The sequence below is a fragment of the Rhamphochromis sp. 'chilingali' genome, assembly GCF_963969265.1.
Source record: "Rhamphochromis sp. 'chilingali' genome assembly, chromosome: 2".
NCBI classification, from domain to species: domain Eukaryota; kingdom Metazoa; phylum Chordata; class Actinopteri; order Cichliformes; family Cichlidae; genus Rhamphochromis; species Rhamphochromis sp. 'chilingali'.
This window is the reverse complement of record NC_137930.1, coordinates 7846309-7859765: the sequence shown is the minus strand read 5'-3', so window position 1 is coordinate 7859765 and position 13457 is coordinate 7846309. Positions and strand designations below refer to the sequence as shown.

At 40.9% G+C, this 13457-nt stretch overlaps 1 protein-coding gene across 3 annotated transcripts in view; it reads right to left on the bottom strand.

Moving 5' to 3' along the window:
• mctp1b (multiple C2 domains, transmembrane 1b) overlaps nt 1-12700 on the bottom strand; it is a 37379-nt gene extending 24679 nt beyond the window's left edge. For all 3 annotated transcript variants that reach the window (XM_080873703.1, XM_080873704.1, XM_080873705.1), the window contains exon 1: nt 12047-12700. In XM_080873703.1, the coding sequence (XP_080729829.1) occupies nt 12047-12541 (495 nt within the window). In that variant the 5' untranslated portion in view covers nt 12542-12700. The remainder of the gene's footprint in view (nt 1-12046) is intronic.
• Nucleotides 12701-13457: the final 757 nt, after the last annotated feature.

Below are 13457 nucleotides of genomic sequence, written 5' to 3'. Positions count from 1 at the left end.
CGAATGAAATGCAGACCTCCTTTTGCTCATTTGTCAGTGGTTGCGTTCATGATAAGGTTACATTGCATACTAAGCCTTTCTTGTCTGGATTTGGCTCCATGTTTCATGTCCTGTTTACATTAGGAATGAGTGCCTCTTTTTTAACTCATTATGAGAGCCCACTATTTGTGTGGGTTAACACAAGCATGTGCAGGTCATGTACAAAGGACAGTCTTGTGTAAAATGTAATCTACAGAGGTAGCTCTGGGTTATTATCACCTGGCTTTCTCTAAAATTACCTCACAATGCTGGAAGTGATTGACTGTGTGCCCCAAAATGAGTCACTGAGCACATAAACTCATCGGGAAAGTGTTTGGAGAGGTTAAATCCAAGGGCCGTTTTCCCACTGACTTCTGTAGGACCAGATGTCTGTTTACAGCCTAGAGGAATATACAGGAAGACAGTATGTCTTCCAGAATCCAGCTTTAATGCACTTCCACGTTGGCTTTGGGTTCAGATCCAGAAACTGAAATGTCCATTTTTTATTCTTTCTGTGATCCAGATCAAAGTACTGGATCACTGGTAATGTAGCCTTTTGCATGTTATTATCATCTTTTAAAACCTTGGGCATCAGAAGAGCTAATGACCTTTACACACCAAACACTTGAAACTCATGCAAATATTTTGTGTAATAAAATTTTTTCTCAGTTATTGTAGTTATTATAAAATGTAGCCATTTACACCGGCCATGAACTCTTGCAGAATTAATTTGCAGCATTTATTTTTTTGGAGTCATGCTTGATTTTTCAGATAAACAGATCTGACCAATCATACCGCTGCATTTGGCAACAAGCACACTCATAGCTCAAAGCCCACACCAGTACTGAATATGCAATGATATGGAAATCTTTTCGCAAGCCTCAACAGTTTCCCCTGTTTCAACTATTATGCTAAGCTAAGTGGATTCTAGCCTCAGCTACTTACTAAACACCCAGACAAACAAACAATAATTAAGTGTATTCCCAATGTCTGTTCCTTTGAGTTGTGAGAATTCATGCCAGTTTTACACTTGGTGGCATTGGTGATTGTACTTTTGCTTTTAAAGCGTGACTGGAGAAAATCTGTGGTATGAAGACTCTTAGAAAATGCACCAGTCACATCTCTTGTGTGAAGCTGTTTGTTATCTCTCATCTTGGCAGTCAACAGCAACCATCTATTGCGGTGTTACTTTGGCTTTCATTGCAACAGCTCACAGGTTTTACTGCTTCATTGTGACCCAGCATTAAAACGTCTTTGCACACCCTGCAGCCTATCACTTTGGCCGGTATGAAAGACAAAACAGATGAGTATGGAGGCCAAAAAGTGCACAAACCCAGTCCGAGGCTGAATCAGGATGTTTACATTATATGACTAACACGTTCTGCCAGAATTAACAAGCAGCTTAAGAAAGGCTTAAATGTCCTGTGGTACTAAATCAGGAAGCAAAGCGCCAAGCTGGGAACACCCCCAGCTACACCGATACATGCCTATTTTAGGACTGGACGTCCATGTTTAAACACTCACCTCTACATCACATCTACAGACAGATATCATATTTTTGTAATACAGTATTTTATCTAAAGTAATGCAGATGTTAGTGTAAAGTAAGCCTATCATGACAATTGCTATTATATTACTATATCACTACTGTTATACACTTATAAGCTCACTAATTAATTTTAATTTTATAATCAAGTATGAAGGTCTGTAGTAATGCATCTCTGATGACATGAGTATACTCACTTTAACTGAAAGTAGTAGAATGGCTACTTCTTGGTTTTAGGAGATTTCACCCCAAATTTAAACTAACTACCTCAGGAGGAACCTCGTGTAATATTTCTATTAGAATGAATTAACATCGCATAGATAACAATAACAGCACTGCTTGTCTTTGTTCTTAATAACACTTTGGTTCTGACCACATCCGTCATCATTTTCACTCTGAATGAATCTGAAAGTCTTTCAGTTACTGATTGTCAAGCAGACAAGAGTTTGATCTGTAATGTGTAAAAAAGAAGGTTTGTTCGACAAAACTCTGGATTGTCATCAGTAAAGTTATATGGTAACGACTGCCATATAGAACCCAACCACTATAGGCAATATTTTGACATTAATACAAATATCTGATCATTTAAAAATCTAAATTTTTTTCTTTCAGACACAAAAACCATAAACAAAGTTCCCTACCATTTGATGTGTGCAGTTATGTCCTTGTTTACGCTCTGTTTACCCAATTGTGCTCAGCTGGTTGTTGTGTTTGTAGCATTACAAACATATTGGCAACAGGGAGTGCCCTTTGGTGGACAAACTATGCAACGTCAAAGAAACACTCTTTAACATTGTTTCTTTACTTTTTCATTTTTATTTATCAACTGTTATGAATGTTAATACAGTCTGTCGGGCAAACAGCTATGATCAGCAATATCGTCCTACTAATAAACCTGTGAGGCGTCGTCAATGCACCCATTCACCTTCTTGCACTTATGCGAAGAAAATGGGAAAATACAGCAACATTTTCCAATTTCTCCCTGGAGGCCCCCAGGTCATTTTAACCCTTTAAAACTCAACCCATCAAAAAATAGCCAGAAAATTCGGATTTATTTTGGAGCTAAGATGTTTATTAACCCTTAAAACAAAATCCACATTTTTTTTTGCTATATCATGTTGTGTATGATCGGCAAAGACATGTCCGATCATAGTGTCCAAAGACATGCAGTTTGTGGGGATAGGTTAATTGATTAGTCTAAATTGCCCATAGGAGTGAATGTGAACGCGAATGGTTGTCTGTCTCTGTTTGTTAGCCCTGCGACAGACTGGGGACCTGTCCAGGGTGTACCCCGCCTCTCGCCCTATGACAGCTGGTCTAGGCTCCAGCACCCCCGGCGACCCTGAAAAGGATAAGCGGAAGCGAATGGATGGATGGATGGATTGGTTTTTGGCAAGTTTTTGTTAGCAACAATGGTAATTTTAGATTAAAAAAAGAAAGAGTTTTGTCCATAACATTTTGAAATGATGACAAGTATTGATCATGTTGAGGAGATAGAGGTCTCTGAAACTCATGTATCAAATATGAAACGAAGGGCGTTATAGGGTTAAAGCCAATAAGTTCTGGGTCTACCCTAGGGTGCCCTCCTAATTTTGTTTCCCCATAACAGTTTCATTGTTGCGCAGTTTTGTTTGTCAAAAGGCTAATTTAATTTTTTTTCTCTCTCTGCGGATTATATAAATAATTGAACAACTTATTACTGTTCAACTGTTTAATAACTGTAATGTGATTAATGAATTTTTTTTACTAATAATAACGTTTCACATCATAGAGTTACAGAAAAATATAATGGAATTACAGTATAACACTTCTTTGTAATGCCCCGGCACTGCTAATAATCTAATCTTTGTGTGTACTGTAAGTTTATAGGACACCTTTTAAATGGTGCTTACAGGTACCGTCACATGAAGCTGAAAATGAATCCAATAAAACAACAGAAAACTCAAGGTAGGAAATATCTTCAGCACTATATCTCCTTCATGTCCACAGCAGAGCCCTCCATAACATGTTGGCTTAACCTAATGTCCCCGATAACATAAATATCCCTGCTTATACAGACTGTGTGATCAATACAGTAACTAAAAGGCTGAGAACAAACCCGATTCAACAAAGAGAACACAGATGAGCTAAAGGAGTTCACTTTACACTTTTTTTTCACGGCGCCTACAAAGTAGCTGGACTGAGGAAACGTGTGAAAATGTGTGAGTTGTACTCTTTCATATTCAGTAAAGTTATAGCCGCGTTCAATATGTGAGCTCTAACATCATCGCGTGGTTGTCAACGCTGTGTGGTTAAAGTGACCAAGTAAATGGTTGCACCTGTGAGTGTGTGCACAGAAATGCATACAAACGCAGTTTCTCACGTACGCTCAGTAACCCCTAACACACACAGCAGATTTGTGAATTATGAGGCTGCTTCCTGGGTAGCAGAACCACCAAATGTTGTGCTATTTGCAGCAGTATAAATGCTGCAATAACCTGAATGCCCAGGAACACAGTCAAGCAAATCTAAACGCAAGAAAATGTGCAGCTAATCTCAAGTTTAAAAATGCTAGCCAGAATTCTTACTATTATTACTATCTCCTGTTTTTGAGAAATGACATATCTAGTGGAGCGTAAACCAGTTACCCACAAGATTAAAACCATCATCAAGCATCTCTCACACCAGGGCATAGACGCCGGACTTCTGGGATTGTCCTGTGTTGCCTCAGTGTTTATCCTTGGCCCTGACTGGGATCTGGGGAGTATGAGACCAGGACAAATGTTTGGTTGTATTTCTAGTCCCTTCATGTCTGCTTTAAGCGACTGCAGCTGTCAGGGAGCTCTCTTTAGGTGAGTGGTCTGTAACACTGGTCAGGTGGCTGGTATCGTTCCTATCGAGCTTCTCCAACAATTACTTAATACTAACTGCCTGGGTCTCTGCCTGAGTCACAGCTCATCTCATCATATTATTCAGAACCAGTTTCTTTCTCCTTATTTGTTTCATTTTTCAAAGTCAATTGCCCCAAATAGTCAATAATTGACATAATGAATGCTAGTCAGAATTATTACTAATATTAATATTCCCACAAAAACACAGAAAAAAACACAATCACAGAGCTGAAAGAAAGGTGGATAAAAACAAGTGATGGTATTAATGCTGGAATCCACTAGTGATGGGTCGTTCGTGAACGAAATGGCTCTTAGAGCCGGGTCTTTGATGTGAACGACCCGAGCCGGCTCCTTATCGCGAGTCGTCACGTGGGTTTTTGCTTTCTTTCTCTCAGCCTCTCTCTCGCACTTTTTTCCGCTTCACTCTGCACGGAGCCTTGTGCTTTACGCTGGGAAGAGGGGGGAGGGGCGGTAGTTACACTCAGTAGCACAGGAACAGAGCCAGAGGGAGAGAGAGAGAAAGAGCCAGGGACAACAACGTCACATTAGAAAGGTATAGTAATCATCCACAACTATTTTTAGTTGCGGATGATAAAGGATTCTGAAAGTTTATTCATGCAGGCCCATTTGACAGAGAATGTGCATCTTCTTTTTGTTTTCATATTTTAATTTATGTTTAATTGTGTTGTGGTTTGCAGTGTTTTGTGTTGTTTCACTTTAAATTTGTAAAAGGAAAAAGCTGAAAAATTAAATAGTTAAAAGTTGAAATGTGAATAGTTGATTTTTGTATTATATGATTTATTTATTAAATTTTATGTGGAGTGAATAAATAAAAGTATATTTACGGTGGCCCCTACAGACAAAGCACATACAAACTTCAAATCACGTACGAACTCTGAAGCACATAAAAACTCAAAACACGTACAAAAGACAACAGAAGTGCTCCAGGATGCTGGGCGCAGTGTTGAGCTTTTGTTACCTAGTGGCTACACAAGCCAGCAAGTACCAACGACCGGATTTGGTGTGTGGTAGTAACAGGTAAATGAACTTTTTTTTAAATTATTTGAATATATATGAGTGCCTGTGTATAAATACACAAACAATACACACATGCTTTCAATTGTGTAATTTAAGTGATCTAGTAGCTCTGCTTTGGAAGTTCAGTTCATGCTAGAAATGTGTTTTGGAGTTTGTACGTGTTTTGTCTCTAGGGGCCACCGCACATATATAAATAAAACCAACTTTTTTTTTACGTTAGTAATTCCTTTTGTGCATAATTTTATATTATTGTTAATAATAAATTAATTAAAGCAAAAAAACAACCCGAAGAGCTGGTTCGGAGCCGAAAGAGCCGGCTCTTTTTAGTGAGCCGAACCGAAAGAGCCGGATCTCTAAAAAGAGCCGGAAATCCCATCACTAGAATCCACAATGGCGCACATACTGAAGCACATATTCAAACAGCTCACCGACAGCAGCCGTCCACATGAGGAGATGAGGGGGAAAAAGTCATCCCTAGAGGCACAGCGGAGTAACCCCAGGATCGCTAGACGGGATTCTGCCACTGAGGCCTCACAAAGAAAGCGATCCAGGGTCGAGCAGTCACGGGAAGATTATACAGGAAAGGAGGTAAAAGGTGGAGTGAGGGGAGGGCAACTCTGACAGAGAAGCTCCAAAGGCCGGGACTCTGAGGATACTTCTGAAGCAATTCTACCCTGGCAGATGCACAAACTTCAAAAACCAAAAATGTTTCTCCCATGAAAAGTGTGGCAGCTGAAAAGGAGCAGGTGCAGTAGAGGAGGTGAGGAGGCTGAATGAAAGAAGCAGCAGTGCATGAGTGGGAGGGAGCAAGGTGAAGAATCATCCTGGTTGGCTTGCCTGTAATCCTTCCCTGGTGGATAAGCCTGACTGATGGCTGTACTAAGAGGTACACTAAGGGAAAACACCACAAGAGGTGTCTTAAGGTCACAGACCAAATTAAGGCCACAAAGCACAGCTCTAAACTAATATACGTAAGACTAAAAAGTCTCACAGCCAAGCACTCAAACATTATTCAGAGATAAAACTACACAAATAGGCTGGTAATAATATTGAATGTCAATTCCAATAGTGCTGGATTTAAAAAGACAAGGCCAAAAATTAAGCCTTAAAACTTTAGTGAAAGCACCAGCATTTACCCTGAAATCATGGTGGAGACATGCTCATGTAAAAACATGCACGTTGAATACTTTGAACCGAATACTGACAAAATACCAGTCTGTAGCCTGCAAACACACAGCTGCAACAGGTTAAATATATCCTACATTTATGAACTCTGCTAACAGATGCTGTTATGTCTTATTTAATTCAATTCAATTTTATTTATACAGCGTGAAATCACAACAACAGTCGCCTTAAGACGCTTTATATTGTAAGATTACCCTACAATAAAACATACAGAGAGAAACCCAACAATCATATGACCCCCTATGAGCAAGCACTTTGGCAACAGTAGGAAGGAAAAACTCCCTTTTAACAGGAAGAAACCTCTGACAGAACCAGGCTCTCGGAGGGGCGGGGCCATCTGCCACAACCAGCTGGAGTGAGAGAAGGAAGACAGGAAAAAAAAACATGCTGTGGAACAGAGACAGAGGTTAATAACAGATAAGATTAATAAAGTATGATTCAATTCTAATCATACTTGTTATTAATGAAAGGTTTTCAACTAGAAACAATTCCTCAGTGAGAGAGATATCCTGCAGTATTCACCCTTTAATCAAATCGACCAACCTTAATCTAAAGTGACATTATGATCTTTTTTTAGCTTGAGCCAGGGCAGATATAAATGATACATATATCGTAGCACAGTAGCAACTGAACAAATACCCTGAAGTCCCTCTGCTAACAGTGTGACAAGAATGAGTATCACATTAGCTGATAGAGAGCCAGTCCGGTTTCACTCTTGTCCTCTCATGCTTCAGTTCACTTGCACACACAGGAGAGTCAACATAAGCTAGTCTTGTTCTGAGAAGCTGGTACATTTACTGAGGGGATTGGTTTCCCTTAGTCGGCTGCTCTTTGTACCTTACAACAACATAACGCACCTTAATGCAAGTGTTGTTGCTCAAACAGCTCAAACTCAGTAAGTGGCACTTCTGTTGCCCACAGGATCACACTATTCACATGTATCCACAAAAGGAATCCACAGTGCTCCAAAAACAAAACTCTGTGTGAACGGAGCAGGACAGACACCCAGCAACAACCCTCGCACGTGGACCTCATCTCGCCTTTATAATGTCGGAGGGCTTTTTGTTGAGTGACCCCAGGTGGAGAAAAGGAGTGGCAGCAGGGTCCTCGAGAGAGCAGCACCACACACACATACACCCACACAGCTCCACAAAATCTAACCAGGCCCCCTTTTTTTAATTCTTGCACTGTAGTAATGGAGATTTGCATAATTCAGATTTTAAAATAAGCAATTATTAATCTTGTACTCTTCTTCTTCTTCCTAGCGGTTTATATCACCCGACGCAGGGTCCGCTATCTTGCATGCCTTCCTCCACTTCTTCCTATCGAGGGCGTCTTCTGGTGTAACATTCACAGCCTTCATATCATCCTTGATTCGGTCCATCCAGCGCTTTATTAATTATTAATCTTGTACTAATAGTGAGTTTCATTTGAAGTAAGAATTTCTGAGTTCCTAGTAAGGAACCCTCCTGTTTTAGCTCCTTGCCCTTTAAGAACACCTTTCTCGTGAGAAAAATTTCTCCCCCTTGCAAACAGAAGGTGGTAGAGCTTGTGTGTGTGATATTCATCCACTAATCATGAGATTAGAAAAAATACAGTTTGAAACCTGAGCTTTTGGCTCACAAGGATTAACTGTGCATGCTCTGACCTTTGACCAATGAGCATCTGTCCGTGGAACAGTGTATATATAAAGGGAAGGAAAACCATTAGCATCTGATTTACCAATAATCTTTTCTTATCTGCAATGACTATATTAATTTCAACATACATGGATAAGTAAATGAGACTTTGGAGTCTATCTTGCACAAGGAACCACACAGACCACAGTAGGCAGGGTAATATGATCCAAATGGTAAACTAAGATTTACAAATGTTAAAATGATTTGTGTGTGACTTTGGAGGACACACAAATGTGTTTATTGGGGTTCATTGAGTTACTGATTTAGTCCACTTAGACATGTTACTATTGACTAGCTACCAGGCTGCCAGGCGCACCTCTCTCTAGCCAATCCATTCTCACTCCCAAGTCATCACATACAACAATAGCAATAATATTATTTGTATAGCACTTTTTAAAAATACACAGTTACAAAGTGCTTCACTGTTGAATCACACATTCAAACATAAAAACACAGAGTCAAACACATGCCCTTATATTCATTACAGCAGACACACATTACCAGAACAATTATAGACAGAAATTTTGCAATGCTTCTGACATGAAAGAAACAAACTGGGTGAGCTTTGAAATGTGAAATTCAAAATGAAATGTTTTCTCAAAAATAACAGCAGCGTTCTTAGCAGATGTTAGTGTGATAGTGTCAGTTCATTTAAAAGTGTGATGTGACCACAGTGACGTCCCAATTTAAAGCATTTCACTTGCTAGGCCCACGTCCTCATTTGAGGTTTGATAGCGTTTTAGTAGATAAAGGTGAATGACTTGGACATGAATTGAGCTGCGGTTTAGGGAAGGCCTCAAAGGGGACTGGGTGGGCCCTGTCCGGCTAGAGAAGTGAAGAAGTTAAAGAAGTAAAACGGGGAGGGAGGGACGGTGGGGCACGTAAACGAGAACAAACAGCTTGTAGAACTGGGGGAACATATACAGATGAGAACCGGAAGGAGCGTGTTTGGAGGCGTGGCCCCGCTCCTGAATTTCAGATACTTTATCTCCAATTAGCTGACTGATTTGCCATCTTGGTTTTTGAAATCAGGTATGAGAAGCAAAAAGGTGACAGAAATATGAGAAGCAGGTCAGTCCTAAAGATGTTCTGCTTTATTTATATTTTTCACTTTATTAGGGACCAAAATGAAACTCAACATCATTTCCGTGTGTTTATAGAGCTCATAGAGGAGGGAAGACAGGGATCATTTTCCCAGAGAAGCCAAAGTTGTCTGGATCCCAGCAAGGATTTGAGAGAGATCTAAATGAGAGATGTGATATTACTTTTGTAAATTCAGTCTAAAGTGATGCCACTCACTTATGGCGTGCTGATGGGTGGGTATTTGTCAAGTGACCTAGAAATCTATTTCTCTCATAGGCCTTCAAAATACAAGAAGTCTACATGAAAACAGAGCCCCTTATTGGGAGTATTATCACAGTTTATGGGTTATGGCTATTATTTAATATTATTTTCAAATATTTTAACTTATTTATTACAATGTAAATAATTTTATTTTTTAAATCTGCACAACAAAAATGCACAACAGAAGACGAATAATGCTAACTTCCACAAGCGGAGACTAATATAAGCTAATTCTATTCTATTTAACTGTCTGTGGACAATGTATATTTACAGGTCTAACTATTTAATAAAAGCACAAAGGAGGTCCCACTTTATTCTAACTAAATGTTGCATCATGAGTCTTTTTTTTTTTAAAGTTATTTATGCATCAGTAGCCCATGCTGCATTTTATATACCTCCAATGTCAGTCAGCGAAGCGGCTGCGGCACACCTGCACCAGGGCAAACCTCCGCCTACCCCACTCCTGCTTTACAGGTGAAAATAGAGCAACAGGATCGCTGAGTCTTTGATTTTATTTATTTTCTGCTGTGTTTTACTTGCATCTATTTTAAAGAGTGAGTGTAAACACAAAAAAATATTTTATTTTATGTGCTGGAATGTGCAGAAAATAGGTTTAAATGTTAAACAAATTTCTCCCAGTCAGAGAATGTTGCATATAATTAATTTTTTTAAAAGATTAAAACTAATAAAACAAGTTTTAAAAAGAGACTTTTCCATTTGATTACATTTTGTATGATGGATTATGCAGAAAAAGTAGAATTGGGCTGAAAGATCTATCGCTTTATCACCTATTCAGGTTGTAAATCTAAGTAATTAATTACTTTTGACAATAAGTAATCAGTAAAGTAACGGGATTGTCATGGTCCGCGGCCCGGCGTCCGGGGTGCTGCTGGGATGTCCACGCCCACGAGCGTGGCTGCTAACCCCACACCTGCATCCCATCCCAGGCGATCATCAGGTGGACTATTTAATCCTGCCCTACCTGCTGCTCCACGCCAGTCCGTAGTCGCCTCTCAGCGATCACAACTCGGCGTGTTTTTGTTTACGAGCCACCTGCCTGTCCACCTGTCCGCCTGAGATTTGGTTCACCATCAGCTTCGCCGTCTTGACCCCTTTTGGAGCTCCACCCCCCTCTGGTTCACTCGGCCCGGCTATCACCGTGAGACGCACACTCCACCTTCCCTCGTATGCTGCCTTTTTTCCGCACCCCAGTAATCTGTCTCTCTTTTTGTTTTACAGCCTCTCACAGCCCCGCTCTCGGCGTTCCCTGCGCGGTCCCTCGGTTTCTTCTGGTTCCATACGTTGTTTTTCAGGCTACCCTCACAGGACACCTTTAGTTGCAATAAAAATTACTTTCTTTATTCGCTCCTACCCTAGTGTGTGTGTTCTGCTACTGGGTCCTGCCTGCGCTCGGAACTTCGGTTCATGACAGGGATTGCTTTTGGGGGAAGTAATCAGTAATTAGTTACTGATTACTTTTTTCAAGTAACTTGACCAACATTGATTGCTACACTCATCTTTGTTCCTGTCTTTTCCCTCACCCTCAACCAACTAAATCTCCTGAGATCTCTTCCTGTTAAAGGGGAGTTCTTGTACCCTGTGATTGCTTGGTGCTTCTTCGTACTCTGATGGTTATAACCATCCACATCCACAACCATATAGTTTGATTAGGTGGGCCCCACCTGTGTCATCAGTGCTAAAAAATATATTGATTACCTCACTTTGCCCAACCTGGGGCACATAACAACAGCCTATCCTTAAATTACTGTGTTTGCCCATGTCTATCCCAGGTGGAAAACCCAAGTGGGTCCTACGTGTGTTTCCCATTTTGGACCAAGTTAAGTGTTTCCCATGTTTGACCCAGCTAGGACCTACTAAAAGTGCCCACTTGGGATTGCCCATATGGGTTTAATGTGAAAAACCCAAGTAGGCCCCATACAAAAAGCCCAGTTTGAGCCCATGCCCACATGGTACCCATCCAGCCCAAGCAAAAACCAGGTGGGGCCCATATACACACGTTGGCTGGGTAGGGCTCTCTCTGATAAGAATACCACACAATAATTAAATACTTTATACAATGACTACTCTTAACTACTTAAAACACAGTAATGTGATGTAAAATGGAGATCACGGAACAGTTTTTTATTTTGTCATTATCTGTTAACCTATCAGATTTTGACGCATATGCCATTTGACACTTATCGCGTTACAAATCTTGTCATGTACTTGCTTGTTTCCGCTCACACACTCAAAACTTGTGATAGTTAACCTGCCAGTATGAATGAGGGCTAATCTAATAGTTACAGAACTGGCTCTCTCAGACATATATTCATTTGAAAACCCAAATCATCGAGGCAGGAGCTCACCAGCTGATCCTCACTGCTCTCCAGATGTGTCTTCTCCGCTGCGGCAGCTGTTGCTGCGTCGCCCCCGCCATCGCCGTCCGGAGGCTCGGCCAGCCTCTCCAGGCACGCAGACCCCAGAGAGGAGCTCTTGTGGTGGGACTGCACCAGCTGAGACACCGTGGGTTTGTTTGGGCTGGTGGACTTGTGCTTGATCGAAAACTGCAGCTTGTCCCGGCCGACTGCTTTGCCGCAGAGCTGTGCCTCCTTAATGTCCACATCATCCGGAGAGGAGAAGAGCAGGTCGGGCTGCGAGGAGGAGATTACCCGGTCCAGGACGACATTTTCCTTCCGCTTCATCTTCTTGAACATCCACATGCCTCGCTCCTTCTTGTCTTCTGGCTCTCTGGCGCCCAGCTTGGGGCTGAGCAGCGGCTTGGCTTTGGCTTGAAGCTGTTTCCACATCGTGTTTTGTTGGGATGAACTGCTCTCATTCTCGTCCGCCTCGCTCCGCTCCATTCCCGCCTCTACTCGGAGCTCCGGCAGGCTGTCACATCGGTGGACAGGACCACTGAAATACCCCGTTTGTACTATTTCGCCGCATCAGACGGCTGCAAACGCGCCGAAACCTGTACCCAAAAGCACGGAAATACTTCCTCCAGCCAACAGGGCTGTGCGTAGCTCATCTGAAGACCTGAAACTAATGACGTAGTGCCCCTTACCCTGCACCATCAAACAGTCTACCAATAAGATCAGTTTACCATTAAACTTTAGATAATTTGTAGTACGAAAGTTTAACTGCACACCAGTCTTTCATTGACAAAGTATATAACTGTATATGAAAAATAAATGTTTAGACCTCATCAACAAAGAGATGAGCTACAATATTCTCACACGTAACCCTCAAAATATATAACCCCAGCAGAAATATATATTTTTATTTAGTCTCTTTGCTTTTTATACAGTGAAATTACATTATTTACTCTCCTGCACTGAAAAAAACCTTTGTACACAGTCTGGGAGTAACTTAAACTTTTTCTTTGAACATTATTTGCATTATTTTAAAAGAAATCAAATTATTAAAATTCATTTTACGGGACCTTAGAAACAGTGGGTCAGTGTAATAGTATAAATAATAACCAGCCTGGTTTACGACGCCTATTACTCTTTTTGGATAAGACGACAAGATCAGTGACTAACTTAAGCCTGAATCCAAATGGACAGGGTATTACTCAGTGGGTGTCCTCAGGATGAGCACCAGACACAAGCTGCTAAAGCAGCTGGATAAAAGGGACATTCGTCTTGTGCCAAAAGAAAGTTGGCAATGAAGCAACAAATGATGAAAAAGCATCCATGAACCCTGACTTTAGTGCATGTCGTTATGAAAGTTTAAATGGCAAAGAAACATCTTCAGGATCTAAATTTGTTTGATGGA